Raw genomic sequence first — 27,346 nt, 5'->3', positions numbered from 1 at the left:
GGGGGGCGGGGCCGGCATCCCCGCGGGCCGCAGCGGCCGTCGGTGCCGGCGCCGCGGCGGGAGGAGCCATGGCCGGCGCCGAGCGGAAGAAGCAGGTCCGGTTCGCCGCCCCGGGGGAGGCGGCGGGGCCGCGTCTCTCAGCCGCGCCGCAGGCGGAGGTGGTCGGCGGCGGCGGCCGGCGGTGCGGCCGGGCCGGGGACGGAGCCGCGCTGCGCTGGTGCATCTCCGGGGCGCTGTGCGCGGCCTTCCTGGGGCTGGTGAGCGCGGCGGGGGCGGGCGGGCGGCTCACCGCACCTGCGGCCCCGTCCCTCTGCCCGCCGGCGGGCCCCGAGCCGCTCGGCCGCCCCTCGGCCCGGCCGGGGCCGCGAGCCGCCGCGGGCGCCGCGCCAGTCATCCCGTTAACGTGTGTTGCAGGGGATGAGCATCGCGGTGCTGGGGCCCACCTTCCCGAACCTGGCCGCCAACGTCCACCGGAACGTCAGCGACATCTACTACATCTTCGTGGGCCGGTCCCTGGGCTACCTGGGCGGGTCGGTGCTCGGGGGGGTGCTCTTCGACTGCATGAACGCGCACCTCCTGCTGGGTGAGTGCCGCGCCGGGCGGGAAATGGCGCCCTCCGGTGCCGCGCGCGCCGCCGGGGCGGGCCGGGGGCGGTGCGGGGCCGGGGCCGCCGCGCTTGTGCTGCGGGTCGCTGTCGCGATAGTCGGTCCCGTTCGTTTTGTGACACCGCGCGCGCCCGGCCACAGCGCCGTCCAGCGCCGTTCCCAAGCGGCTGCGCTCGCCGGGCACACCGATAGCGGGAACCGAGAAAACCTGTCGGACAGGTGCCTTTGGTCTGGGCAGGGGAAGTGAAACCGGGTTATTTTTTCCCTTTGTATCAAGTAATACACGTAGTGTAGATCCTCTTGGAACACGCAGCTTCAATAACGTCACTCTGTGAAACAGTAACAAAACGGGCAGCGGTGTTTGGGCTTTCACGGGCACAGGGCAGAAGGCTCCCGCATGAGGGACGCGACGCTTCTGGGGGAGAGCTTCGTAAAACCTTCCCTTTCTTAAACCTCATCAGAAGTGATCATCTTTGTGTACTGAGGTGCTGATTGGAGGGCCTTATTAGAACTTCTTCAAAGTGGAAAAATATTAAATACCACATGTGGTGGTGGTGGAAACTTGCTGCTCAGTCGTTGCCTAGCCATGAAAATGTTTACAACTCTGTAGGAACCACATTATCATCTTATGACATGTGGAAACTCCACTGTAAGGAGCACAGGACTGGCTTTGTCCTGGCAAGAGCAGGGCTGCTTGGCCACCAGGTCACCAAGAACCACACTCGGCATCCAGAAATGAGGTGTTCCTTCTAGTGGTGTTAGTATCTCGTTCAGGTAGAGATTCTAGAAGCACACTTAAAATAGTGGAAGCCCTGTCTTTTTTTTTCTTTCTAGTGCAGTAATGGTAGCATGTGCCTTTGCGCTGTAAGTTAGGGACTAAACCAGATACCAGAGCTCACTCTTCCCCTTCTTCTTCCCATACTTTTACAGGGGGAGTTTCCAACAGAACTGTGACTCCGTGGCACAGGTCCCCTGAGGACTGTGCTGCAATTACAGGGTTATTCAGAGAGTATGAGAAGATCCATTTTCCATTGCTAGTGTTTGAACTAAGTCTCCTCTTCTCCCCGTATGCCTGTCCTCTGCTATCGGGAGCAGTCACGTCATATAATATGCTTGTCTGTCTCCTCTTTCTTTTCCCCCTGTTTCTTGCTGTCTTCATCTTCGCAGATCAGTTCTTACTTGCTCTTGTTTTAAGATGTCTTTAATTGATCTCCTCCCTGTTCTTTATTCCTCTCCTCCAGAACACCTGTAACGTGGGTATCCTTTAGCCTCCTTGTATATCTGACAAGGTCAGAGTTGTCTGTCGTTTACCTTCTGTAACGGAATTAATACACCTGTGGAAGCGAGTGTTAACTTGAGTAGTTTAGCGTTTGCTTCTTATCCTGAGGTATCACGCAGGACAGCTGTCTGTCAGCAATGCGTGCAAAATGATTCATCTCCTAATCCTTTCCAATTTGGTAGTGCTTTTGGCAAAACCAAATTTGAACCACTGAATGTTCTCTCATTTTTATCATCTGAGGGCTGCCTGTAAGAGATTTTGGCTTGTGTAGTTTTATCTCCCATCTTTTCAACTACTGAAGCTCTGCTACTGTACAAAAAAATTGAAGACATAATCTGTCTTTGTCAAGGAAGCTTTTAAGGATCAATCTTCAGGCGCAGAGCTGAAGTGGACAACTGGGAACTTGCTGAGAAGTTACTTCTCGGCTCTGAGTGGGGCATCTGAGCAGCTGTACTTAACACATCCCATCTTTAGCTTTTTCTTCATGCAGCTTAGCAGCTCAGCTTCAAAAATGTTTTGAGGCATGTATTCCAGCTATCTTGCAAGGCCCGTAGTGTTCTGGTTATTTATGTTTTCCTTTGTTGTTGGAATTAACCTAAGTTCTTAATTACATCAGTCCCCATTGATCTTTTTAATTACCTATCCCATCTATGCTCAAGCACTGATTTGAAAAATAATAGTGATATCTGAACTGGTACCAGCTTTCTAAAAGCCTAATCCTATACGTTTGAGATATACATTGCAGATTATTTTATGAATGTCATTATAAGCATAGGATTTAACTGCTGAACTTCTTCCCAAACTGTAATGAAAGTAATTTCCATCTGCTGAAAATATTTTTTGAAACAGCATATTGCAAGTGTAGTTAATAATAGCAAAACTAATAGTCAATGAATTGCTGCTAAATTTACTATGAGAAATTTTGTAGTTCTGTCTCAAAACTCCAGAAACGCTTTGGAATGTCTCGTGTGAGAATGTAATATAAATGAAAGTCAGCATTTTTGTTTGGAGGTCGCTTGTTGGCCAAGGTGCAATTGCTTTATAGGATGTTAAGAGTTTAGTGATTTGGGTTCTTTTCAAATGGGGCCATATTTAATGCTCTGTAGTTCTCAGAGGGTAAACCTCATACTGTTCAGAAACAAGGTTTACTTCATTTGTGGTAAAGTAACATTTCTAGATCAGAAGTTTGCAGAAGATACTGAAATGGCACTTCTAAACCAAAAGTTTGCAGAAGACTTCCTAGTGTTGTAGCAGCAGTTGCTACTCCCTTTGCAAATAAAGCTTTGGCAAAACAGGTTTTTCATGCAGTGTTTATATCCTGATGAAATTCCTTTTTTTCCCAGTGAAAAATGACTCTGTTGAACTTCCCAGCTGCCTCTGCTAATCATGAATTGAGGTGGTTCGGTTACATTGTCTATTAGTATTATCTGTAACTATAATAGTTACGAATGTATTTGTATTTCTTGGTCTTCTTCATGTTTCATAGTTTAAATGGCAACTGTAGTATGTGAGGTTTTTGTTTTGTTTTTTAACTTTTCCAGCATTATCCATGTTTGGAACAACGGTTGGTCTTTATGGGATACCCTGGTGTAAGAAATCCCTGCTGTTAACTGTCTTGATGTCAGTTATTGGAGCTTCCATGGGAATTCTAGACACAGGTAAGGGACCACGTGGTCCAATAGCTCCTTTACTGAACTAACTGAAACTTGAAGCTCACTACAACTGTTGCTGGTATTTCATGGGACACATCTTCAGTTAAAAGAGGGGAGCCATTTTACCTGGCTGGGATTCTTCTGATTATTCTGGTCCTGAGACTTCCAGTGTTTATGTCTCTGTGACAGGCTTTCCTTAAGGGGCTGGGGGAGCTGGGCATCTCTTGTGTCCAGGAGGAGATCAGTATGCTTTTCTGTGGGCCTTTACAGGCATAAAGAAAGTGTCACATGCCCTTTAAGCAGTGTTTTCTTACAGAAAACTTACTCGTCTACAGGAAGCTGGTTGGGTTACAGTTCATTAGCGTTAGCTGGAGCTAATCCTGAGCAAGCCCTAGTGTTTGAGAGATTCTCTGAGTTGCTGTGTTGGAGAGCTGCCTACCCAAAGCTAGCTAGGTGCCGTTTGGGAATTCACAGCAGACATTTATTGCCATGGCTCGCTTACAGCACCATGGCTTCCGTTTCCCTGAAGTAAGGAATATTTGCTGCCCTCGACCAGCCTCGTGTAGGTGTTTGGGAACACAGATTTATTCTGTCCCGCAGATCAGACTGTGGCATGTGTGTACTGCAAATGACCTGGAAAACCCCCCACTTTTGCTGGAAATCTGTTTAAAACCGGTTTATTAGTAGAGGCTTCTTACTGGAGGAAGATGTACTGGTGAAGTTGCAGAGCAAATTTGGTGTGGCTGAAAGGTCAGTTATACCAGAGGTGTGAAACTCCCACAGAAAGCAGTACACTGAGCATGACTTGGAAAGGGTGAGTTAGTGACGCCTGGGCGTAGCAGGCAGTTTGGATCGGGAGGCGAGGCCACGGCAGGAGACTGGGCACGCTTCGAGACGACTGGGTAACACTGGCATACTTGCAGCTGGAGATCAGGAAACAACCAAAATACATCAGCAGGGGAGTGTTGGGGTGTTGCTGTGGAAGGTGGCGATGAAGCCGCAATAGGCAGCTGCTCACCTGATGTCCCAGCAGCGTGCTGACTTCCCTGGCTTACAGAGGGAGCCTGTGGTTACTTACTAGCCCGCAAGGTAGTGCTGGATCTGGTTGACCGGCTTCAGGACAGGCTTATTTCTGAGAAGAGCCGGCTAATGTGTTAGCCTCGCTGTCCAAACGGCTCTGGGAGCGTCCCAGCCAGCGACTGTGTGCGGTGGCTTGGCTGGTGGGCAGCACACAGGAACGACAGCTGCACCTGTGAACCGTCTGCTGAAATTCTGTGGAATTTGAGGGAGCTCTGTTAACACTAAAAAGACCACGATGAAGGATCCAGTAATGAAAAAGACCGTTTTGCAGGGCACAGGTTATGCTAATTAACCTGAGTGCAAAGGTGTATTTGCTGCCTGTGGTAGGATCATTATATGTGGCACTTGGTTCAAAGAGTCTTCCTATGGGAATATTCTGCCGGCTGGTTGTAAAAATGCCTTCAGTGGGTGGGTGTGCTCCTTGGAAGTCAGACCTCTGAGGCAGGGAGACTTCCCGGCCTGAGCAGGAGTAGCAGGAGTAACAAAGAGCAAGGCAGTAGAGTTTAACTGACTTAATCTAGAAGAGTGTTAGTGCTGAGTGACAAGGGTCGCTGTACTGTAGCACAGGAATTTGCTTACTGTTCTTATTTCCCTGCATTCTTCTCAGGGACTACTTAAAAATGTCTCCCTGAGATCTTATTTTCTAGCATTATTGTTGATCTGAGGGCATTGTAGTTTGGTCTTTGCAGCGGTGTTATTGTAAACCTTTCCACTTCTGGAAAGTCATTTGAACGCAGTCGGGGTGGTCCCAGCCCATCAGAATCAAGTGATTCTTGGTGTTTCCTGGGATGCTGGTTAATGAAGCCTCTGATTCTTAGTGTTGTGCATCGTTGCTTTAAATACAGAAATGAGCAGCAGTTAATTGGCTCTTCTGAGAAAAGGCTGAAAAGTGCTGCAAATTGTCGGGTAGGGTAATTAGAGTCATAGAATGACTGAGGTTGGAAAAGACCTTTAAGATCCCGGAGTCCAACTGCTAACCCAGCAGTGCCGAGTCTACCACTAACCCATATCCCTCAGCGCCGCATCTACATGTCTTTTAATATCTCCAGGGATGGTGCCTCCAGCACTTCCCTGGGCAGCCTGTTCCAATGCTTGACAACCCTTTCGGTGAAGAATTTTTTCCTGATATCCAGCGTAAACCTCCTCCAGTGCAACTGCTGGATCGAGCCACTGCGTGGCTCTTCGTTTTGACTGCTGTGAATACCCTCCTAAAGCTCAGGTAATCACGTGGGCTTAAGGTACTTACAGGCAGAATTTCAGTTAACTGCAGTTCTGCACATTGTATTTGCTAAGCATAGTATTATTGCAAATTGAATTGGTTTTGTAGGTTATGGGTTTTTTGCCTTTTCCCCCCCATCCAAAAACAGTACCTGGTTTCAGACTAAAATGACTGATTCCTCCTCTCTCTGATCTGCAGGTGGCAATGTACTGGCACTGAACACCTGGGGAGCAGAGGCTGGGCCACATATGCAGGCCTTACACTTCAGTTTTGCTGTTGGTGCGTTCGTGGCTCCGATCCTGGCTAAAATGGCCTTGGGAGGCTCCGAATCTAAAGACCTGCCAGTAGCTGAAAAGAGAAACCAGTCTGTCCCGAGGGCTGTGCCGACAGCATCAGCTGCATCAGCTGCGTCAGCACTGAAACACCATCTTGGTGCAGATTTTTTGTGGTCCTATGTTGTCATCGGGACCTATCTTCTGTTAGTTTCTTTCTTCTTTTTTATTTTGTATTCAAAGGGCAGCTCAGCTCGAGACAAGTCAAAGGCTTCTCTGCAGAAGTGCGCGTTTGCCAAGTACCACTATGCTCTTATCCTTCTCCTGTTCATATTCTTCTTCTGCTACGTGGGAGCGGAGGTCACTTACGGCTCTTACATATTTACTTACGCAAAGGTCTTTGCCGAGATGAAAGAAAACGAAGCAGCCGCTTTGAATTCTGTCTTCTGGGGTGCGTTTGCTGCTTGCAGAGGAGTGGCAATATTCTGTGCTGCTTGCTTGTACCCTGGCACCATGATCCTGCTGAGCATCATAGGCTCTGCCGTCTCGTCTTCGTGCTTGGCCTTCCTTGCAAGGTACCCAGCCTCACTGTGGGTGGGGACCGCGGTGTACGGAGCATCGATGGCCACCATCTTTCCCAGCGGCATCTCCTGGATAGAACAGTACACGGTCGTGCAGGGAAAGTCGGCTTCTCTGTTTGTGATCGGTGCCGCGCTGGGCGAGATGTGCATTCCTGCAGTGGTGGGGTATCTTCAAGGCAGGTTTCACCACGTCCCTGTGGTTATGTACACTGCCTTGGTGACTTCTGCGATGACAGTTATACTCTTCCCTCTGATGTACAAATTGGCCAACTCTCCTGGTGAGAGTGACATGAAAGAAGCGGGCGAGAGCGAGGACCGGAAAGCTTTGCTGTCAAACTCGGGGCTTAATGAGGATGAAGAGGATGAGGAGGATGTTGGGGAGTGGAACGAAGCAGACTTTGAGGTAATAGAAATGAATGACACGCTGAGAAACTCTGTGGTAGAGACCTCCCGTAAGATACCGGGGGACTCTCCAGCCAAAGGCTCTCTCCAGCCCCATCTGGACGCCGTATTGCGTGATTCTCCAGTGGTTGCTGGTGGCTCCCCTGGGAGAAAAAACGTGAACGTTGACCGGGAGAAGAATGATTAAAGTAAAAGCCGACTTTATTTGTTTTAAAGGGAAATGCCATTGAATTGTAGCTGTTCTTGTAAAGTGGTTCAAGAATTTTTGATAGTGGCGCAGAGCTCCACGTGTCCATTTCCATGTTTGTTTGGCCCTTTCTCCTCTTCCGTTTTCAGTCTGCAGTGATGTGTCTTGGAGCAGGAAAGGCCATGAGGACATGAATGGGGTAACATGATAAAATGTATAGACTGTACCAGAAATGTTTATAAACGTAAGAGATGTTTTCTAAATGTGAGGCATGCATTTCGGTAATATATACTGCAATAAGCACTAATTAGGAAAGAAGGGAACTGCTTGGACCACTCATTTTTTTGGGGTGAGTGAAGGGTGCAGTTCTGAGGTGCTTGGTCACAGAATCTCTTGGTAAGAGAGGAGAGAAATCGGTTATCTGTGATGCTGAACTTTTCAACCTCATGAAAGAGGAATGTTTCTACTGCACTGAAGGGTTGTGTGTGAGAGGCCAAGCCCTGTTCTAGGTCCATGTGACAGTTTGACAGGTGTCCGTCTGTGTGGCCTTGTGCGTTTCGTTTGTTGCACATGGTAACAAATGGAGTGGGATGGCAGAGGGAGCGAAGGTTAAACCTGCATTTCTTCAGCTTCCCTTTTCCCCATTTCCCTCCTGCACGCTACGTTAATTGCTTTGTGTGTGATGAAAGTAGGGGGTGTTATCTGATGGCATGGACAAATCCCACGGGTGGACGAGGAGGGGGAAGCGGTAACTGCTTCTGCTCCGCTTTTGCAGGAGTTCCCGTTGCCCCGGGGTGGTCACAGGTTTCCCTTGGCAGAGACTGGGTTTGGTGCAAGACAAACAACAAAAGATGCGGAGATGGCTCCATGGCCGCTCCCCACCGCACCTGCAATCCGTAGGCTTGCCCTGAGTTGACGGCAATTTGAAAACATTTCCCCGTACCTGATACCATGTTGTCAGAGGAAAATTATTTTAAGAAACACACCTGGCGACCAGGAAGATTTTAAATAACCCCTGATTCGTACGCTGATTTTTTGAATGAAATTCCAAATCAGAATGTCCTGCACGTAGGATTGTTCTCAGGGATAGTTTACACGTCTTGCATAATCAAGTACTAAAACAGCCAGAAAATGAATAAAGCTGCATTTGGAAATACACTGTAACCTCTCTGAACCTTCTCTACTGATTGCATGTCTATACACACTTACTTGTGGTTCTGACTGCTGTCTTCCCGACAAACGTAAATGCACTGTGCAAAAAAAGGTTGTTCTTTTTGGTACTGGCTGTATTAATTCCTGCATGAGGCACTTGAGTTCATCCCCATTTTACCCCCTTAAAAGCAGGTGGCCTGTGTAGTAGGAATGGAGCAACAGCCTGGAATGCCAAGGTAAGAGCAGCCTTCTGCCAGAAGGATCCCAAAAGCAGCAGCAGGAAGACAGAGTGGAAGTGCTGTAACCACCTTGAATGGTACCGGGTAGAGTCACGGCTGATTGATACGTGGCAGCCTGTGTCTGTTCGACGTCTAAATTTTGAGTCATCATAGACTTACAGTCATGTAGAGCCTTCGATGTCAATTCTGGCCTCAAATTTGAAATGGAATATGCTTACGGAAATAGTTCTCCTTACCCCCTCAGAGCATGCCTTTAACGAAGTGTTCGAAGCAATTTGAGATTAAGAGATCTAGGACATTTCCAGTGAGTCCAGCTCACAGCAGTTTTAGACATCCTTGATGTTCAAGGCTGTAGCTTTCCTCGTTCTTAGATTCTGGTGTTCCTCAAGGTTTGTTTTTTAGATGACAAATGTTCTTTTCCACAGGTTTAGATTTCCCTCCAAAGTAAACTGCTTCCTGGCATATGCAGTTAACAGTGAGGATCTATTTACAGTGCCTTTTAAGTTGCAGATCCTCCAGAAAGCTCAAACACTCAAACTTGCATGTTATGGGTTGAAATTACTTGAAGTGAACTGTATTACTTTACCATTGCTTTGCTTATGCTAGAAAAGTCATCTCTGTGTTGAGGACGAGAGCTACGGTCCATGGATTAGATAACTGAATTTAAAAAGGATCCTATTTTTGTCCATAAAAACAGGCATGGGTTGAAGATGAGCACTTGCCCATTTACTCCAGCGTTAAAGGTAACCTCTTGCAGTTAAACGTAAAATAATATGGTTTTTTTAATCCCTTAAGCGCTGCCAAATGCTGGATTGTACTGCAAGCATTAACATGTTCGTCCTGGTGTTTGCACTTTGATTCTGTACATGACCAATGCTAGAATGCAAGAGCAGGCCATGTTTTGTGCCTTGATGGTTTTTTTTTTTCAGTTACTTTGCATTAAAATGCATTAAAATGTGTGAATGTTCTATTAAATATTTAATCAGTTTTTATTCTGCTTGGTGTGGGTTTACATTGTACTGTATAATGCGAAATTTAAGACTGACTTGTAATATATATATACTTGAATGTAATAAATTCTGAACTGGAGAAGGCACTCAGGTTCCTTGATGTAAATAAAAGTTTTGTTCTATTTTTCAAAGCTACTCTGGCCTTCTAAATTTAAAACTCACTCGTCTTTTGACTAACGGGATACTGAAAATGTTCCTCTTCTGGGCTGGGGAAGGTCTCCAAAGAATCAATACTGAGGTTTTGGATCCCAAAGCTTAAACTGGAAACCAGAATGCGGATTCCTCACTCTTCCTTGAGCACTGCTGTTTACGTTACTATTTATGTGCCAACTGAGGGAAACAAAGGTGCCTGCAATTGAGGGTAAGTAGAAAAAGAGCATATAATTTTTACCATATCATTTTATTCAACTTTAATATGGTTTCCATTATTAACTTCTAAAACAAAATGATTTCCAGTTTAGAAAACAATGCACTGACCACATAATCCTTTTCCATTTTATACAGTTATACAAATATTCTAAATACACATTTTGTCAAGATGGTGGCAAATAAGATTTAACTGTACAGTACATAAGGAAAGAAAATATTTTAAGCATATTTAGAAGCAATAGAAATGTCTATACAAAACAAGCAAAAATGGAATAAAATTTTATATTTAAAGTATTGCAACAGTCCCACAGGTTTGTAACAAAAATGTCTTTGCACAGTTCCTCACAATGCCCCATTAATAGCTAAAGCAAGACAGCAATTTTTAAAAAATAATGTTTCAAAATGCTACACATGATACTACTGCTTGCACAGTCTGATCAAAATAACAATCTACTTGGAATCAAGCAAAACTTAGGAGGAGATATACCAACCAACTTTAAAATTATCTGTATAAAAGTCATTGCACATTATTTTACTCAGTTGTTTGAAAAGTAAAAAAGTGTATTTACAAAATATTTCGCAGACAAAATTATAAAGTGAATGGATAATATATAAGTAACACGTCTTGATACTGACAGTTCAAGAACACACACTAATGGTTTTATCATTTCAAGAGGTTTTCAGTGCTCCTTCCTCCAGGAAGTAAACTTGACTTCTACTTTGAAATGGATTTACAAGATGTCACACATAGCTATTTCAACATCAGCATTATAAAACAGTATGTTAGAAACATGAAAGAAAGAAGAAATTTGTACATCTTAAAAAGTGAGCTATTCATAGATCAACAAATGTCTTTTTTTATTTTTTATTTATTTTTTTTAAGTTAGTTAGGATAAGCGTTCATTATTCTTCAGATAATAAACCCAACAGTTAAAATGGAAATCCTGGACTAGATGAGAATTGAAAAAGCACCATGCACAATAGTCTTAGTGTGGTAAACACTGAAGGGAAGAAAAAAAAAATAGCACCTGGAATCCTGTAACACAGATCATTTAAAACTGGTCAAGTAGCTGGCGGAGATACGGGGCCTTGGACAGTTCTCTGCTTACTCTGGAGAGCTTGAAAAGTACTGGGCAGTTGAGGGAGACGCACTGGATCTGTCTATCGAAGCAGCCTGTACAGTTCTTGCATATCTAGATGACATGTAAAAAAAGCAAACCAGATTATTTCAAACTTAACGCAAGCACGGCATAAATCACGTGGGGCCGCACATCCTCCGTGCTGCATCAGCAGAAGGGGCACAGCCCTGCCAGCACCAAGCCCTTCCCCAGCACGGAGGGATCAGAGCGGCTCCCTTCCCTGCTGCAGCCTCTCCTGCCGCTGCCAGACGCGAGCGGTGCCTGGCTGGCAGGCGTCCCCGCTGGGAACCGGGCACAGATGGACTTGAGAACAGCTTGACTGTACCGCTCGGGTTTAATCCTGCTAATTTAAGTTCTACTCATGTGTGGTGACGCTTGGCAGAGTAAGGTAAATAAGCTGAGTGGATTTAAGTGGGGCAGTGTGTTATATTCATGATAAATTTAGCCTGTATAGAAGTTTCTGAGCGCAAAAAGACAAAACTTACTCTGCAGTTACTCTCTCCACAGGCAAGGTTGGTAATAAACTACTCCTGTTTCAAGATAAGCTTCGATTAGAGTTTTACATTCCAAGTCAGAAATAATCCCAAGATAGAAATACACAGGGCACGCAGATTCCACTGCTCTCCTTGTTCGTGGAACTACCCGTTAATGGAGGTGACGCTACGTTAGAATGAATAAAATAGCAGGCACAGTTTTTCCAAAGGTAAATGCCTTCAGAAAACTAAAGGCCCGTGCTTTGCTATTTTGCTTTTAATCCTTTCCAGTATCTGCCACTTCCAATGGTTTTCCCAAGAACTCAGAAATCTGCTTCCAACCACACCTGTGTTTCCTAACATCAGCATGTTATGCAGGATTATCCTACCATTTGCACAGTTTGAACAACAAATCAAAACAACATCCTTTGCTTTTAAAATTAGTTCTTCCCCTTCTTTCCACGTTAAAATGACTTGGGCACCAGCAACCCTCTCAGCCAGACCTGTATCGGCACTGAATCCCTGCAGACCAGAAACTAAAACTGACAGCAGGTGGAGAGGAGCTGCTCCTCTCGCCAAGTCCCACGCGTGGCACCTCAGAGGATCCCACTCCTCTGACCTGCAACTGTGACCAAAAGGAACAGGATTTAAATGGTTTGTAACCCCTAGAAGAACCTCAGCAATAAGCCTGCTCTAGGTCTTTTGGAAGAGGCTGTGGCTGGTTTCAGCGCAAGGGACCAAACTAAATGGTACTCGAGATGCTTCCTAAGTTCAGTTTGTATAGAGGAGAGCAGTCTTTGGCCTCAACCTATGGCACATCATTTTTAAGTGTGGTGGTTTTTGTTTAAATAATGTACAATTCAGAGTGGTATCAGTTTTCTGCTGGCCCTGGCATGTTTATAATCAGCCAAGAATTTAAGCTGTGAAGGATATATACATCTTCGTGTTAGGAAAGACAGATGCTCTTACAGAGCGGTTGAGTCATCACACACTGACGAGGAGGGGATCCCAGGCCTCGCTGACCTGTTGTGTGTTGCAGGGACAAGAGAATGTTCTGCTCAAACCCACTGATCCTTCTGCGGGGCTGGACCAACCTGCCAAGTTCTGATTTATTCCAGAACAAAAGCAACGTAAAGGGTTCAGAGTACCACAGGAAAACTGCAGAGCATGCATCACCTTCCTTTGCTGCCATTTACAATGCAGATTAGAGCAAATATTACAAAATACAGCAAGAAATAGAAGCCCACACCTTAGCAATGCAATATTTATGAACAGTGAATTATAATGGTTTTCTAACAACAGAGCCCCATGGGAACCTATCAAATCAGTGCCTAGGCTACAGGAACATTTATATCCCTGCGATTCAGGCAAGTCTTTAAAACTCTTCATGTGCTAGTGCTAAAAATCAATCTTAACAAAAATATTTAATTACAAAATAAGCCACTACAAAAATTAGGTGAGAATATGCATACATTTCTGCAAGGGGAGGCATTGTGCTTTGCTATAATATATTCGTGAGCACAGTCGGCTACCCTCTTAATTGACTTCTAGCTCAAGGGAAAAAAAAAAAAGGCTTGGAAAATTCCTGTCGCGAGGAAAGGTAACAAAACCCACAGGATAAAACACATCCATGTTATACATATAAACACCTAGAACACCATCAGTTATTTTAATGCAAAAAAAGGTGAATCCTTCATGCTTTTACAACTCTCTATCACTGTCGTTATAGAAAGGCACCCACAAACCATTTAAGATACTCTTAAAAAAAGAAGAAAAGGAGATAAGCATGTTCTGTTCTGATCCTCCCATTTGCCTTCAATTTTACGCAAAGCTAATGAGAGTAACAGCTGCCTTCAACAGCAACAGGAAAAGCAAACGAGCTCTAACATGTTTAACACCCGGACCATACTTCCCGTTTCTGTTGGGGGCATTCAGTAACGCACCGCTTTGAAATTTCAGTCCCTGTCTTTGGCTGACAGACATCTGACAATGCTTAATCATACCTTGACCAGCTGTTCCTGCTTACGCTCCAGCTCTCGGATTTCTTGGTTGAGAATCACTGCCACATGCTGCGGCTGGCTTCTGCATTTATTACAGATCCCATACTGGGTCAGTTCATCACAGACGGGACAGTGTAAGGTCGTGAAATACTGGGAGATTGTACCTTTGTGTCCTTCTAGCTCACTGCGGGCGGCTGAGGCAGCTTTTTGAATCTGTTTAAAGAAAAAAATCAGAGGTAATGAACTTTCAAGAGAGCAGCTTGCCTTATTCCTAGGTTACATAGCCTGTGTTTTTTAAGAAGAGTCTGAAAGTGCAACACAGCCTGCAGGGCACGGGTTCACACACAAATCATTAACACGGACTGCACCACGCTGAAGAGCGTAGCATTTGCCCTGAAGAGATAACACAGAAGAGCCCCCCCCCCCCCCCCATTTCACAGGGAAATCTCACCAGAAAAAGGAAGGAAATCCTCAGTCACATGCGAAATTCCTGCTCTCATCTCAAACTCTGCCTCCTGCAGTCATTCCTTTGAGGGTGCTGATCTACTTCACAATTATTTGTGCCCTGGCAGCCTTCCAGACTCTGCCTCCTCTCCAGTGTCTGTGCCAGTGCAGTCCCAGCTGCAGCGCTGCCACCGTGGCCCTTCGGCCCGTGGCTCTAGCTGATGCTCCCTTTTCCCCAGGCAAAGCTCCACCACTGCCCCCGTGCCCAGATGAGCTCATTCTCTGCACTTGCTCCTGATGCTTCATGACTCACGTTTCGTGCTATCCTTCACACTCCGCTCCAAACACCCAGCTGCTCTGCTCCCTGTGACCTCCTGGTACTCCCTGGCCTTGCAGAAAATCAGGGCTCTCTCTGCTTTTTTAGAGCAGCTTGTTGGAGATACTTAAGGTGAGTGTCAGAGTGCCATCGGAAAAGTAGAGAAAAGCAGCAGAACTGAAGTCAATCAAAGCTATATTAAAAGTCTGTAGTGGGAAACATGATGTACTACTATGCTGCACAAGTCCACGCTAAGCAGAGTAATCAGACTACACAGATACATTGTCTTTCACCATTGCTTTTTTGTCAGGGGAATCACAAACTAAAATCCAGCTATTTAACACTTCTCTCCCTGCATCTCAATAATTTCTTTACCTTTTAGGAAAGTCAGTTTTGGACACAATTAATTTTAAATTTCCAGTGATACAGATTTTTCTAAAAAGTGTTCCTGCTGCTGTGGCATTACCACCTTTTCTATAAAGAGTAAAGATCTTCAGAACATCTTGGAAAAACAGTTAGGGCAAAATACTCTTTCGAACTATGGAAGGGTTCAGAAAATAGATGATGACAGTGTGATCAACCCTGTGCAGAAGGGCTGGCCAAAAAACCCTGATTTACTACGTGAAAAAAACCACATGGAAGATCTAACAATCAGGTCTGCACGTCTGGGCATAAAACGCTGCCTTGTGAAATAACCTTTGCTGTTGCCTCATATAATCCTCATTGCATTAAAGGTCACAATAAACCCAAACACTATAGATGCACTGTGTTTGTAATCTGTTTGTTTTCAAACACTTACCCGTGGCAACTCATGGTACCAGCTGAAGACATCTATGCCAATAAGTGAGAACACCCTAGCCAGCGGTGGCAGAATTTGTTTGGTGATATAGTATGTGGCATTCAGCCTCAGGCTGGAATCCTGCAGGACCTCGATGGGCCGCCTCACCAGCTGTATCAGGGGCAGTCCGGGCATGCCATACACAATGACATAGGGCACTCGCTCCCCAACTCGTGGTTCAGAGCGACGGTCATAGGCAAGCATTCTCCTGTTTAAAAACAGCCTTTATAATGCATCCAGAGACAAATTCATCGTTATTTCATTTGCTTGTGAACTCCCCCATCTGATTATATCAGCTCTCCAGATAACTGAAATTAGTGCCTATTACGTGAAGCGCAGGAGCAGTTTGTTCCATTTTTAAGTTGTGTCATGCTCAGACCCAAATTTTAGAACTTGGAACGTGAGCCCTGAAGATATGCTCTCTTTCAAGTCACTTGGATTTGCACACAGGTTGCTTTCTAGCTACCCCTTCCCTAAAGAAATACTTCAATGAAGAGCAGCCAGGGTACTAAGAAGAGCTCAAGTACCCAGAAAACAAAGGACAATTCAATTTGAAGCAGGTATAAATCCAGAACTTTGAATTTTATTTTATTTAAAAAGCATGGCTTAATTTGAAGACCTTCTGTATTAAGCAAAGTGGCTAAATGTGCCAGATCACATTATCTACTACTGATAAACAGTATCAACAGGTTGAAACCCTAACTTCAAGTAAGGTACTTTTTAAAGAATGAAAAATTAGGCCTGGTAATGTGTTTCACAGCACAGAGACACATCACTATTACAATTTTTAACATATCTAAGAGCCGCGAGTGATGGGCAATCTTGGAGAGCTGAGCTTTTGTACAAAAACCAAAGCATAAATAACAGCAGTGAATACACTGTTATAGTGTCCTGACGAGAGGCTTTACTCTTCAGCCTGTGTGGCTCTTCCCAGGACTATGAAATAAATGGCTTTCTAGGACTATCTGACGCCTGATCCCTCTTCACACACAGGAGAAAGTCAGAGCCAACCACTGCAACAGTAGCTGAAGGAGACATCTCAGTGCTGCTCGTAACTTAGCGGTACAAAGGTCAAGAGAAAAAATATCTATGATTGGCACTTGTTAAACTTGTTACCTTGTGATTTCCAGGGCTGGTACACAGGACCCAGGTCTGTAAGCTGAGCTCCCTCTGTACTCCTTTGCAAAGATGAAGTCTTGCATGCTGGCTTTTCCTTCCAGTAACTTCATGCATTGATTCTGAACGTACTGTTTGATCTGACTTATGTCCCGTGTTTCAAATAGCAGCTTGATAGAACACTCAAGTATCTTTACAACCAAAGGAGAAAGGTGAGAAAAGCATGTTTAACTAAAAATATAATTAATTACAAATAATTCAGTAAATTCCATGGAAATATTAATACACCACTTAGAAAAAGCAGCAGAACTAGAATGTTAATGTGACAAAAGGCTGCATTCTCTTCCACTCAAAGACATTCATAAACACATTACTGGACAACTTTTTCCTCAGTTTGACACAGCTTTCACGACATTATCCATACCCTGACACCCAAGACTGTTTCAACAGTTACAGAGGTTTTCCAGAGTATGAGGGAAGATGTTTTTTCCCCATCATCTAAAATATTTTGCCATGACTTTCTGACCACCTAGGCAAACAAAAGCATTGGGATTAAAAAGAAAAATGGAAGTAAATCCTCCTAAGTGGTTACCTTTCTTAATGGCATAAATTTTTTTTACTTGATTAAGAACAAGAGCTTTTTCTTTTAACCCCCCCAATACACAGCTTAAAATAAACAGGCAAGGAAGTTTATTTTAAATGAATTTTTAGCTAAACTAGATTTATGTAGTGAGCTATTTAGCAGACATCAGTGTGCCTCATCATCTTGGGCTAATACTCACTTCCAGTTGAACTGGATCAAGAATGGTCTTCTAGAGAACTTACAGGGGGCTGAAGGCTTTTTATATGGAGATTTTAGGGGCTGAAAGATAGTAGTTAAGATGGAAAGTGCAAGTCCTGATAATGCTGTGCAAGATCTTCAATTTATATTTCCAATGGCACATACCAGAAAAACAGACAAAGTCTCAGCAAACTCACAAGGACTAGAAACTCCTGAGAAAGGACAAACATACAATGAAATAACACAATACTATAACTTTATTCAGTAAGAAATGCAGGAGCATTTTACCTTGGAAACGGCAGGGCAGGAGTCCCTTCGGACTGTCTCTATGCCTTTTGCGTCAAATACTGGGTCTTTCTGGTCCAGTGTTTCATACATGTAACCCACGTACCTCTTTTTAGTTTGCAGGACACATGGCAAGTAGACCTGGAATGTTTAGAAAGAAGACAGCCCAGTCTGGCATGTGTTGTGAATACAAGGTGGCTCTGAATATGGAGGGTTTCCTAAGGAATACTTTGTTGTTGTTGCTGTGTTTTGGGGTTTGTTTGTTTAAATCATTAAAACCAATACATCAAAGGACTGTTCAAGGTTGGCTGAGGAAGCTGGGATTCAGTGGTGTTCCATTCTTAAATCACTTCGTATTTCATCTAGCTGTAAAGGCTAAGAAACCTGAAGCTCAGATGAAAAGTGACACACGGTACAATTTGAGTACCCTTACGTGCCTGGATTGCATCTGTCAGCATTTTTAATGTAACTGTATCATCTCTCTTTCTTAAAAAAAGACATTTTAAACAACACAGAAGAAAACTTTCCCAGAAAAAGTAGTGGCTTTCTTTTTTCAAACTTCATCTAATTATGAGATGCCTAAAATCATTTAGTATCTTGATTTGGGGAAAGCATGCTTTTTAAATGCCTATGCTTGGAGAACAAGTTTCCTCATGAATGGATTTTTAGGGTAATGCTCTCCTTTCCTTGTTTTCTCCAACCTCTTACTTCATTCTCTTGATTGCATCAGTATTCCTTACCAGTTTTAAAAGAAAGAATGGAGAACAACGTATTACCAGGATAACACCGTGTCTTCCTGGCTCTCATGGAAGAAGGAACAGTGAGAGTTTAGACCGCCTGAGGCTGAAGAAGGTCCTGCACACAGGTATCCCATTTCTTGGACTGATGCTCCCTCCAGCTTTGAGGCATCTTCCCCTTCCTGTGCTAGGAAGCTACCCTAGGTGAGTACTCAGTATTTTGACCCAGAGGTGAATAAGGGCACTTGGACATCTTCTCAAGTATATCCTCACACCTAGTATTTTTTTTTCTGGCTAATTACTCCTTCAGCTTAATGACACAGAATTACCTCAAAGTGGGAAGCTTTCCTGTACATTAGTCAGTGAGGTAAAAAATGCCGTGCCTTCCAGAGGTATCCTGACTTTTCTTGCTAATATTTTTCTACTGTAATTTCTGCAAAAAATGGCAATTTGCTTACAAATTCTGATTGAACCTGTTGAGTCAGGTATGTACCTTGAAAATACCTAGAGCACCTGAACTGATTGCTAATGACTTTCTAGTGATAAACTTCCACCAAAATTAGTATCACATTGCCTTGCTCTTCTACAGAAGGCTTATTGTCATTAACACTTCTTCCTACTGAATGGATTTTTATGATTCTTCATTTTATATGTCTATGTATCACATGGACATATCCTGAAGTGTGCTAAGGCTGGCTGAATAATAAGTATCAGGCTTGTAATTAAACACACTGGAATCACTTCAAGGGATGGTGCACATTTTCTCTAGCAAGTTGCACACGTTGGTTTGATTGCATGTATATAATACAAAACTGAAGGTGATGTTTCCAAAAATTGATGAGACAGGCATTTCAAATTGCCTGGTGCTGCCAGCACAACAGGCCACCAGGCATCCTGATGTGAAAGCAGGAATATTTCTTTTTGCTGCTCATGCTGCAGTGCTCCTCTGACAAGGTCCCTGAGGCATTAAGGTGCTTGCAATGTAACCGCAGGGACAGTACAGCACACAACTGCTGTATATTCTTACACTATGTTACTGTCCAGAAATATCTTTTATCTTCACTTTTTTTTTTTTTTTTTTTTTTTAGGGTAACAATATTTTCACCCAACACACTTGACACAAAATGTTTTCCTTTTACCTTTTCAAACTTCAGTTTAACAGGTTTGGGGTTTGTTGCTGTTACAGCTTCAGCAATTTCTTGACCAATCTTAAAAGACTGCTCCTTTGTGGCTCCTTTCAAGAGTACAAACATGCTAGAGAAATGAGACATAGGAAATAAGCACAAGTCTGTTCAACATATTTCCTGAAACTTATAAGCAACAGTTTCCTGGTAGCAAGGCAGGGATGTTGTTATCAATCCTGTTCCCTTCCTTCAGACAGAAAAGCAAAAAACCTGAGAAACTGCAGTGTTTGGTATGAGATCAGGAGCGCCAAAGGCATGACAAATGCTGTGACTCTGGTGAAGCAGAGAACATCACTGCTCCCAGGCGCTGTAAAACTTCGAGTTCCCAGGAGAGAACCGTAAAGAGCTCTGGGTGCCCCCTTTTTCCCCTACTATAGGCAGCAATAGGATTTTACATCCTTTCTCCGACAGTTTTTCATTTTGGAAGTTACTGTGAATTTAGTATCTTTGAATTTTCAAGTCTTTCATCAAAACTGGCTGAAATCAGTCCTTGGATTCACAAGTTAAGGAAGGATAGCCAGACAAGCTTTGTTTCCCATGGCTGAGAAATTATCTGAGTCTTGCACTAGAGACGCATATGCCTAGAGCATGGCTATTATTTAGATGAAAGAGTGACCGAGAAAGAGGAGATATTTATATGATGTATTTCAGGCAGCCTAATCGTATCTTTTTAATGCTCTGGTGGCTGCCTCTGAATTGTATCCACTTCTGAAGCTTAAAATAGTGCTTTCCTCTACGTACAATATAGTACGCATTGCACATTGATAGGTACTCTATTTTCAAAAATAAAAATGGCATCATAAACAGGCACAAAAATATTCATTCGATAAATAAGATTTATATTAATTCACAGCTGAAAAAATATAGTCTTCCCCCCCTCTTTCTTTTCCACATAGTTTTCAAAAGAAAGGAAACCCTCGAAGTGCGTTCTAAGAGTCCACATACTCTAAGAGGGTCCAGATACTCTTTTCAGTATCATAAATTACCCCTGTTGAGACAAAAGAAAAACATATCTATAAAGAACTACAAAGATTTTAAAAAGGACAGTAAGAAGCCTTACCTGTCAGTATCACCATACACAACATGAGCACCCCATTTTTTCGTATCGTTCACCAGTTTTATAGCACGCTCCAATGTTTCTCTGGCTTTGTGGACAATGCTATCCCCAACCTGCAAAGTTAAAAGATAAACTGAAAACCTGTATTCTACTGTGAAACCCAATACCAGCTCTTGATAAACATGGTCTAACCTTGCTTATCAAGCATTGTTTATGAGAATTACTATACTGAGTTGCTTGTGTTACCCCCCAACAGCAAGAATTAAAGGAAGAGCGATCAAAAATTACAAAGAATTAAAATAAAGGAAAATTTGGTTTGAACTTCTCTAGGCATATTAAAAGTGTAAGGAGCAAGACAAGATTGCTTAGGCTCATTTTCTTTAGTTTTACAAATCTGACAAATCCTTTTATGAAAACTATGAAACAGCTACAATGTTTTATTTTATTTCCACTATCAGAACTGTGATCCGATCTACCTTTGGAGAGAGCTCTACAGACATGCCAACTCCAAATGCCCTTTGGTGGGAAGAAGAAAACCAACACTTTTATTTTTTATTAAAATGAATCACAAATAAATCCCAAGTTGCTGATTTTCAATACTGCAAATAAAACCAGCTTTTATGAAGGTATTTAGATTAAATATGTTTCAAACAATAATACTGTGTTATCCGACTACACTGTTTTGTCTTTTCCACAGTTCTTCTGTGTTTTTATCTGCAACCCTTACCTCAGTGCATGGCATTCTTCCAGAAAAATTAGCAGCAGTATAACCAAATGTAAAATTAGCTATATATTTAAGACCCAACTGACGAGCTTCCAGCATTCGAGTTATAGCTCTGTCATGCTTATAAGCCTTCATGGACTGTTTCACCATTATCCTAGTCTTCAAGATTTCTTCTAGCATTCTTGGCAGCACACCCTTTCTTACTGAAGGCTGTCATAAAGGGAATAAAGAAAAAAATTATGTTAAAAAGCCCAACCTAAACAGTTAGGAGTAAAAGCAAAACCCAGAACTATTAGATAATCACTGTTAAGAAGACAAATTAATTCGCAAGATGCCCTAGGCACCAGCGGTTTGGCTCATCTCACAAATATTACAAGCAACCTAGGATACAGGCAAAGCTCTTAAGGGCAGGGTAAATAGCTTTTTGTTCTTTGCTTTCATCAGCCCTGTGAACGCAATGTTTAGATAACCTTATTAACTAAACTGGGACTTCAGTATTTAACTGATAATTCTCAAAATGTTAAATACTAAAGGAATACTATTTTTAAAAAACTCTGCAAATATTCCTCACTTACATTTTTTGTTTTACATTACGTATACATATGCTGGTGAGCGGCTAATTATTTGTAAGAGCTCCAGGCCATATTTATTAATTCATTACAAATCAGCCAGCAGTACATGTAACATAAAATGAGAACAACAGAAAGCAAGTTAGGGAGTTTCATCTCCCGAATGATGACTCTTTTTCTAGGAAAGCATTCTGCTATACAGGCAGGAGAAGAACAAAGTGTTACACACAGATAATTACTGTTTGATCCCCAAACCGCACTAGTAAAATACAGTTTAATTATAGATGAAATAAGCCTTCAGTATCAATGAAAGCATGAAGATAACATTTTATTACCTGAACTGCCAGAAGCACAGCACTGACAAATATCAAAAAAACATTGGGAAATGAGAACCGAACCTCCCCCCCTTCTGTCTGCTCTTACTGCAGCAAAATATAAACTACAATTATCAATTTGATCTTAAGCTAGTCAGCCAACAGGAAGTGAAAATACCTGTCACAGAGCACTAATATCATTACCTTGACAAAAGCTACTCCACTGGGTGACACTGTGATATCATGCCTAATCTGGTAAAGTAAGTCAGGAGGTACTCTGAGAGATGTACAGCCAAATTTGAATGCATCATATCTAATAAAGAGAAAAATTAAATATGAAGACAATTCATTCATTTACAGCAGCATCAAGCAAAAGCATCAACTCACATTAAAACGCTGGGAATGCCAGCAAGGATAGAATCACAATTATAATCTCAGGTCTAAACAAACATACTACCGTTTTTAAATTTCTCAGCTACGTGCAAAAGGCTTTAGCCATAAAGTAGTAATAAACAGTTGAATTCCAACACGTGTAATTTATCAAATCTGTTCTGTGTTAATGCATATTTCCAAATGCTGAGTTAGTGGAGGCAGGTACTCATACTGTAATCCCCTATGGAAACCATGCATGTTTGCAAAGGAAAACACTGCATGTATTTTCTTCCTAGAAATTCAGAATTTCAAATCAGAAACTTGAAAACCTGATGGTGACACCTAGCAATCATCACATACATCTTCCCATTCTTCCAAATATTGTGATATAGAGGTAACAACAATGAGCAATGAGATTTTTTTCCCCCGATTAACAGAATTACTGTTAAAATCAGTAAGAGATGCTACAAAGAGTATCACTGTATCTTCTTATTTTGATTAGTTAAGACCAGAGTGAGCTAAGACTGTTAAAAGAGAACAATAACTAACATACAGCAGAATAATACTAGTCCAGTTTTGAAAATAGGTAGTGGATTTATATAACATTTTAACTTATTCTGAAGCAATATTAAAACTAGCATCACCACAATAATAAAATAGGTGACAATACTAAAATAACACACATGCACATACAGAGTTGGGTTTTTTTTTGGTTTTTTTTTGTTTATTTTTTACACAATGGAGTCTAATTCTGTATTTAATTTAAATTACATATTGATATGTGAATATGTGTGCCTGTGTGTGTATACACATGCACCCACCCACAGAGTAGATCTTTATCATCTCTATTGTGTAACAGAAAATGGTGCTATTCATACATGCCCACTTGTTTCCAATGACAACCAAGGGTTCTCAGTACCTGGGAAAAGATGGTAAAGTCTCTATGGAATCAAAGTTTGTGAGAGAAGAATAACAACTTACTTTCCTAAGTTTTCAACATGTCCCAGGCAGGTTGAAAAACAGTAGTTGTATGCTATCACAATGGAAGGATATAATGACTGGAAATCTAATACGAGGACAGCATTGCTGTAGAAGCGAGATTCTGGCTCCATTATTAAGGGAACACACTGTAGGGCTTTCATTTGAGCTCGCTGCTGGACACTGGGTGTCACAGGAATATAATTCATTGGCTTTGCAATACGCAGCATCATAGACTCCACACGATACTGCAAAACAATTTGGATATAATAATTATAATTTAGAAAATAAAGAATAAGCATGGGTGTATTAAAACTGTGTAAATACACACTTGCATTTCCTGAATTTAAAGTATGGACAACTAGTTTTCCAAAATAAACTGCCACACTCTTACTTTTAATGTATATTTTATATCACATATTGAGGAACTTTTCCATGTGTTTCCTCATCACTTAGCTCTAATAACTGAAAATCAAGTACTTCTGATTTTTATCTATGGAAAAAAGAAACATCCAGCTCAGGTTCAAAAAATAAATATACAACAGGCTGCAACAATACATATGGACAGCCATGCTATAATCAGTGAACAAGCATTTGCTAAACTGTATTTTTGTTAAGACTTACAGAATGTTGAAGAGAATAGTATTATATGCAGTTGATGACCATTTTCCATAGGAATCTGCACAGAAATTTTATTTCAACATTTGGGAAAACAAAGAAATCACATGCGAGTTGTGTAAGTTGATAATTATGCCTCCAAGACTTTGACCATGAGAAGTAACTAAAATATGCTTGGCAGCAAGAGAACCAAAGGAAGAATCTACATCAGCCCATTTCAGAAGTCTGCTGCTTTGCACTGAGTATCATGCTTTCTCCCTGATGATGCCACAAGTAGTACAGAAAGTGTAAAATAACAAGTTTAAGAACTTTCACCTTGTACAAGACATCAGAAAATGTCATATATGGAGATAGCAGCATGAGAAAAAAACCAGCCCTATTTATGTATTATTCAATGCTTTAGTAAGACTTTAAAAGCAGTAGTAGCCATGTACTCACCGTGTCCATTCACAATAAAAACCAAAATACCTGAAAATGACATACATGGGTGGCAAAGGACTGAAAATCCCAAAATATCAATGAACATTCCCATATAATTCTAAAATGCTGTGATTTATAAGGAACTAAATCATGATTCAAAAGCTTGCTGCACTGCATATTCAGTCACTGTACTGAACGGATTAGGTACAATTTCTTTAACTGATGTTATAAACGAACTTAAGAGAACCAACAGCTTTAACAAGACCCTGCCACCCTGCTGTCCTGGTTTCAGCTGGGATAGAGTTAGTTTTCTCCTTAGTAGCTGTAGCTAGTACAGCGCTGTGTTTTGTCTCTGACACAAGAACAATCTTGATAGGACACTGATGTTTTCAGTTGTTGCTGGGTAATGTATATACTAAGTTCAGGACTTTTTGTTTTCTTGGGCCCTGCCAGCGAGAGGGCTGGAGCAGCACGGGGAATTGGGAGGGGACACAGCCAGGACAGCTGACCCGAACTAGCCAAAGGGATATTCCATATCATATGATGTCATGATGAGTATATAAACTGGGGGAAGAAGGAGGAAGTGTGGGACATCTGGCACTATGGCGTTTGTCTTCCTGAGTAACTGTTACGTGTGATGGAGCCCTGCTTTCCTGGGGATGGCTGAGCACCTGCCTGCCCATGGGAATCGATGAATGAATTCCTTGTTTTGTTTTGCTTGCATGCACGGCTTTTGCTTTACCTAGTAAACTGTTCTTATCTCAACCCTCGAGTTTTACATTCTTTTATAATTCTCCTCCGCATCCCTCTGGATGAGCAGGGAGTGAGCAAGCAGCTGTGTGGTGCTTAGTTGCCGGCTGGGATTAAACCACGACACTTGCAAACAAGTTGGAGTTTGAAAGTATAGTTTTGCAGCAGTATAAGTTGCTGCTGCCTTGCACTGATTTGTGTCCAGTAATGAAGTCAGATGTGTGATGAGGTGGTCAGGGACTGGAACTGGCAAAAGCTAGGGTTTTTGTTTTGTTCCGCCCCCCCCCCCCCCCCCCCCCAGTTTTCAGCGAGTTCTCCAATCATCTAACTAATAATCCATATGCATAAGACTACCTCCTGTTACATCTGTTTAGTCTACTATGAAATATTCAAGATAGCTTAATAAAATAAAATTTTAAAAATCACCTTTAGAAAAGGGCTTGTAAAACTTAAAGAGATACAAAAATATGGAAAAAAAAACTTAAAATGTTTGCAATCTGTTCTTAGTACTATTCCATTTTAACATCTTCTTCAGCTAAGGAGAAAAGGAACTACTTCCAAGGGAAAAAAACATTATTTGAGGTGACTGGGATTGTTGCAACTGCCATTTTTGTGACCTAGAAAGTTTCAATGGAAACAAAACACACGTGCACAGAAGGAAAGAGAATAGTCAGGACAGAAAATGCACCATGTTTCTGTTGCTTGCTCCCACTCACAGCCATTTGAGAAAATGACAGGTGGAACAGTCTTTGCAAGCTGCAATCATGACAGTTTAAGCATATCTACACTGGCAGTATGCCAGGTCCCACCCTCCCTGTCCCTAACTGCGTTTCTCTTCCCTTGTCCCAACACTGGTACTTTTCTGGTAATGCGGTAAACCAGATCAGGGAGCTAAAATGGCAAATGTCTATCAACCACCACCATAGTTCTGGCTGCTGGCATCACACCCCCCCCACCCCCCCCCCCCCCCAAAAAAAAATACTGGGACAGTACCAGCAAGATCAACAAGAACCTGCACTAGGTCAAGAGATGACACAGGGAACTGCAGTCAAGGGAAAACAGGTGGCAACATTTTTGAATGGGGTTGAACTGTTAAGGAACTGCAGCTTCAGTCGCTCCTGTTTCTGGCTGGCTTAAGACTGGTCTGCTTAGGACATTAGTTTTTGTCTTTTTGTCCACAGATACTGGCAAAATAATCAAACCTGGTCAGCTCAGCTATATGTCTATTAAAACAGAAAAAAAAAATGGTAGGCAAGAATTACGGTAGGCAAGATGACAACAAAAGACCAGACACATGTGAGTGAGAGTTGTCATCTCTTATTTCAGTTGGTGTTCAGGGCTCACGTGAAGCCATGAAAACAGTCTAGTTAGTCTCATCACTCAGAACCTAGGCAAGGAAATCCTTTGGTATTACTGGAGATTGCTGTGGTCTCAAAGAAAGAGTTGTATAAATCTCACTCTGTCCTGCTCCCCTTCCCTCTGATGCTAGTATCAAACTAACAGAACCACACACATCTTGCATGACACATGTATTCAATACAGCCAGAGCCTTTCTTGTCTTATCATCAGATCTCACCCAGAGGCCTGCTTCACAGGAAATGTTACTTAGAACATATTTGATGCAGCTTTGTCTGCCCTGGAAGAAAATCATCTCATCTCTCTAAACCATGCTCAATTGTATTTCTTAGTGTTTTAAAAAGCATTCATTTTCAGACTCATGTAAGTGTGAAAAATACCAGCTCAGAGGGAGAACTTAGTGTTCCCAAAGTTGGTAGAAGAGTCTCGCTGTTCTGATTTCAGGCACTATTTTTAACAGCTATTTTTAATCTCTGAGACTAAGCATTCAATCCATTATTACTGCTTTTGAATTGCCCTCCTCTATGTTTCAATTTTATGTTACGCAAAACAGTCTACTGTGACCTAACGAAAATACATACACTAACTGAAAAGATACCAAAGAACTAAAGTGCTTTGTAAAGACTATTCTGCTTTTGTGAAGCGTAAGGAAAACTGAATCTTACCTGGGAGCCTCTTGTTAACACATGTAAGAACTGAATGCCAAAAAGTCTTGCCATTTCACTTGTTCTGTCAATCAAATCCAGTTTGTCTAATAACTGGAGATTCCCACGGACCCGGCTAACATAATGATCAACCATTTTCCATCTGTGAAAGTGAACAACTCGT

The 27,346-nt window shown here is 42.4% G+C and overlaps 2 protein-coding genes across 4 annotated transcripts in view; one reads left to right on the top strand and one right to left on the bottom strand.

Annotated features, from left to right (window-relative positions):
- Positions 1 to 9,813, top strand: MFSD4B (major facilitator superfamily domain containing 4B). 2 transcript variants are annotated; one of them, XM_055714997.1, is made up of 4 exons: positions 1 to 257; positions 415 to 583; positions 3,426 to 3,542; positions 6,034 to 9,813. In XM_055714997.1, exons 1-4 carry the CDS (start codon positions 69 to 71, stop codon positions 7,275 to 7,277), a joined length of 1,719 nt encoding a protein of 572 aa, XP_055570972.1. In that variant the 5' UTR covers positions 1 to 68; the 3' UTR covers positions 7,278 to 9,813. The 2 variants fall into 2 exon arrangements, with proteins under 2 accessions (XP_055570972.1, XP_055570973.1); XM_055714998.1 differs by having other exon boundaries at positions 14 to 95.
- A 246-nt stretch (positions 9,814 to 10,059) lies between these two features.
- REV3L (REV3 like, DNA directed polymerase zeta catalytic subunit) overlaps positions 10,060 to 27,346 on the bottom strand; it is a 124,757-nt gene continuing 107,470 nt past the window's right edge. For both annotated transcript variants that reach the window (XM_055714994.1, XM_055714995.1), the window contains 11 exons: positions 27,184 to 27,325; positions 23,378 to 23,622; positions 22,229 to 22,337; positions 21,145 to 21,351; positions 20,421 to 20,530; positions 19,316 to 19,430; positions 17,443 to 17,580; positions 16,374 to 16,564; positions 15,219 to 15,465; positions 13,663 to 13,872; positions 10,060 to 11,240 (listed from right to left, as the gene is read on the bottom strand). In XM_055714994.1, coding sequence (XP_055570969.1) covers positions 11,100 to 11,240; positions 13,663 to 13,872; positions 15,219 to 15,465; positions 16,374 to 16,564; positions 17,443 to 17,580; positions 19,316 to 19,430; positions 20,421 to 20,530; positions 21,145 to 21,351; positions 22,229 to 22,337; positions 23,378 to 23,622; positions 27,184 to 27,325 — 1,855 coding nt within the window. In that variant the 3' untranslated portion in view covers positions 10,060 to 11,099. The remainder of the gene's footprint in view (positions 11,241 to 13,662; positions 13,873 to 15,218; positions 15,466 to 16,373; positions 16,565 to 17,442; positions 17,581 to 19,315; positions 19,431 to 20,420; positions 20,531 to 21,144; positions 21,352 to 22,228; positions 22,338 to 23,377; positions 23,623 to 27,183; positions 27,326 to 27,346) is intronic.

Source organism: Falco cherrug, chromosome 6 (assembly GCF_023634085.1).
Source record: "Falco cherrug isolate bFalChe1 chromosome 6, bFalChe1.pri, whole genome shotgun sequence".
Lineage (NCBI taxonomy): Eukaryota > Metazoa > Chordata > Aves > Falconiformes > Falconidae > Falco > Falco cherrug.
The sequence above is the reverse complement of the archived record's forward strand: the minus strand, read 5'-3'. Positions and strand labels throughout refer to the sequence as shown.